A 3,281-nucleotide genomic window follows, 5' to 3' on the forward strand; every position below is an offset into this window, starting at 1 on the left:
CCCATAGAAGGGGCTGTTCATGCGCAATGAACACAAACACAGCTGTCCTTTCCACGTGGCTCCTAGTGGCAAATTCCACCAAACCCATCCAAACTATTTTGGGATGAATGTTATGGAGTGAGTCAGCCTCCAACTCAGCACCATTCTAGATGTGGCCGTGTCCGCCAGTGCCGAGCGCCTCAAAACTGCCCGCGTTTGCTGCCTCGCGTCACGCGTGGCAGTTCATGCGGCTGCTATTGTAGGCTGAGAGCGTCATCATTTCTCGGCGGGTTATGGGCTCCAGCCAGCCTGCTGTTCAATGCAGGTCTTCTATATAGGTTGGTGATAGTTCTATGCTCGTAAAGGTGCGATAAATACGTGGAAAAAACGACGTGGAGAAAACGACGCTGAGGCCGCTCGACACTCTCGTGAACAGCCAATAGCGGCTAAAAAAGCCTCCGGATCCGCACAGCTCACAGCACTTCATATCCCCCCTCTCGCTCCTAGAATATTTTCGCTTACCTGCAGTGCCGCCTACCAACCCACACACCTCGCGCCTGTTGCATGCACTTGTACTTGGTCAATCGATTTTCATTTAACCTACTTTGGCTTTCTCTGTTGAGCCTTGCAGCACAAAAGAGCGCTCTCTCAAAAGAGGTCTCTCTCTCTCTCTCTCGAGCTGGGAGTCATCTCTCACCCCACCTCTCTTTCCTCTCTGCCGCTGCTTTTTCTTTTATGTGACCTTTCCGCACAATTGACGCATTGCGACCTACAACTTCAACTGCCCGCCTCAGCTTGCTGCTACCGGCCTCAATACATATATCACGGCAATGGTCTCCCACTCGTCATCCGCTTCTTTCTCCTCTTTCTCCTACTCCCGTTTCTCCCACACCACCTCCAGCTCTTCATCATCATCGCCATCCTCTTCTCCAGCTTCACCTTCCTCAGAGCCCTTTCCTGAGAGTAGTCGTATTGGTGGTGCAACATCCTTCGTTCCTTTTGTATGGGAAGAGAAGCCTGGCGTCCTCAAGCAAAACATGCAAAAGGAAAGAGAGGTGCCTTCTTCCCACACCCCATCGTCTTGGCAAGATGGGGAAGATTATTCTAAGGTGGAGTACTGTGTAGCTAGTTCAAGAACATCTCCTCCCCCAATTAGGGCCAGAATTCCGTCTGAAAATCACTCACGTTTGCGGCCCCCTCCACGCTTACTTAGCTCATCACTGGCTAACTCAGCCCAAGCTGGCCATGCACTCCAAAGGCCTCATCATCGCAAGAACCCAACAGTGGGACAGGCTTTGCAGCCGTCCTACTCTTTCCACAGGAGGCGGCATCAACGGGGTTCGTCTGTAGACGATGATCCCTTCTGGCTTGCAATGGTCGTATGTACGAACGAAGGCAAAGGTAGCTTCAAGGGTGGGGATGCGGGCTCAGGGAGGAGTGGTGGTGGTGGGCTTGCAAAGAAGATACAGGAGCACAGCCTCCATTTCGATCAATGCATGCCTCGTCGTGCTCTCTCAAGAACAAGATCTGGCAAAGATGAACGACCTGATGGGCTACATGCAACATCAATTAGTGCTGACTCAGAGGTTGGTGTGGGCTCAAGATCATCCAACAAGAACGGAGGTCCAGAAGCTTACAATTCGGATACCAAGAGGGGTCATCACACAGAGGAGCCCAAGGTCAGGCGCAGTACTGTTGGAAAGGCAATTATGATCAAAGAGGGCAAACCTCCAGCATCCGCCAGATCAGTAACTGCACACACACATGAGGCCGGTAATTCCAGATCCACAGATGATATTCTCCCTGCTGGAAAGGCTCTCACAGCTGGCTTGCAAAGGCGGTGCAAGGATCTTCTGCAGCAGCAGTCTTCAGTGGACCTCTCATGTGGCCATCCGAAGAAGCTTTCCTACAAGAAGAAAGTCCCCGATCTTTTTGGCTGTAAGAGCGATCGCCCTTTCCAACATTGAAACCAAAATGATTAAATTTAGCATATGCGCGTTATATAAGGGAGGATGTAATAATTATATGCAAATCATTTAACACCACAGTTCTGTTGAAGTTAGTACAACGTCGCGCTCGTCACAGAGTCTTATAACTATGGATCCGCGATGCAGGCGCATGGCTATGGCAGAGCTGTGCACGAGGTGATGCAACACATTGCTTCTCAACCAGTCGCTTTGTTTTACGGCACAGTGCACACGCATACATAGTATGCAGTCACAATGTACATATGCCATCATGCATCAGCATATCATCGATGTCCCTTTTGCGGCGTGGGTCTTGCTCTGCAATAGAGTTGGTAACGCGTCGTTTATCAGGAGACGTTTTTTCACACTTTATTGTACACAGGCCTCCTTTTTAAGAAAATAGTTAAGTCTAAGAAAATAGTTGAGTCTTGTCAATTCATGTGCCGTGGTCCACTCAACTTGGCATTGCTCCGGATTATTAAATTCATTAGCCCTTACCCCTTGGTTGATGCTTATCTAAACGAGCCACTTGCCACTTTCCACAATTTATTCAATCAATTGTCTCTTTTGTTTCACGACGATTGATGAAATGAGTCGTATGTCTTACGTCTATGATAGTTTTTGCCCAACCACCAGTCACGAGTCATAAGAATGTCTATGTCTATGTTATAATACTTCTTGGGCATGTGTATGTTTTGGGTGTTGGAATGACTTCATGATCTTTTCACTTCATTTATATCGATGATGTTGATGTTCTTTGAGTTCTCTCTCTCTCTCACACACACATATAAATAATATTAAGTGTGTGACTCTTGCATGTACCATTTAACCCTTAAAGAGCAAGTTTGCAAATAGAAATAAGGAGTCATTATCATAGTGGAGAACTTATGCATTACTACACAAACATCTATACACTAAGAAAATGGAGACGTGATGGTGCAACTAGTTTGTATTTTTTTATTTCCTTCATCTTTATGGTTCACAATATCTATATTGCTTTTGTTAATACTAGGGAGTGCATGACCTACCCTTAAGGACAAGTAATAGGCAATAATATGTTCTCACTGAAAGAGAGAGACCTCCACAATGGCATGGAAAACAATGACGTTATGTAAATGTCATGGTGATTAAAGCTAAAAATAGGGATTATACGTAATATACACATGTGTTACTACGTACTAGTATTGGACCCGCGCGTTGCTGCGGAGGTAGAGTTCCAAAAAAAAGGCTCAGTTTCTCCAATTTAGGTCATGTTTTAAGTAAACACAATACATTATTTCAAGTGACTTCATATATACATAGCTCAAAATTACATCCATGTCTCGTAGATTTATA

At 46.1% G+C, this 3,281-nt stretch overlaps 1 protein-coding gene across 1 annotated transcript; it reads left to right on the top strand.

Moving 5' to 3' along the window:
* The first annotated feature begins 349 nt into the window (after positions 1-349).
* On the top strand, positions 350-2,459 carry LOC147624706 (uncharacterized). The gene has a single exon (XM_086819740.1). The coding sequence runs from the start codon at positions 810-812 to the stop codon at positions 1,944-1,946; it is 1,137 nt and encodes a 378-aa protein (XP_086675866.1). The 5' UTR covers positions 350-809; the 3' UTR covers positions 1,947-2,459.
* The last annotated feature ends 822 nt before the right edge of the window (positions 2,460-3,281 follow it).

Source organism: Cibotium barometz, chromosome 25 (assembly GCF_041138505.1).
Source record: "Cibotium barometz isolate CiBa-2024 chromosome 25, ASM4113850v1, whole genome shotgun sequence".
Classification (NCBI taxonomy): Eukaryota; Viridiplantae; Streptophyta; class Polypodiopsida; order Cyatheales; family Cibotiaceae; genus Cibotium; species Cibotium barometz.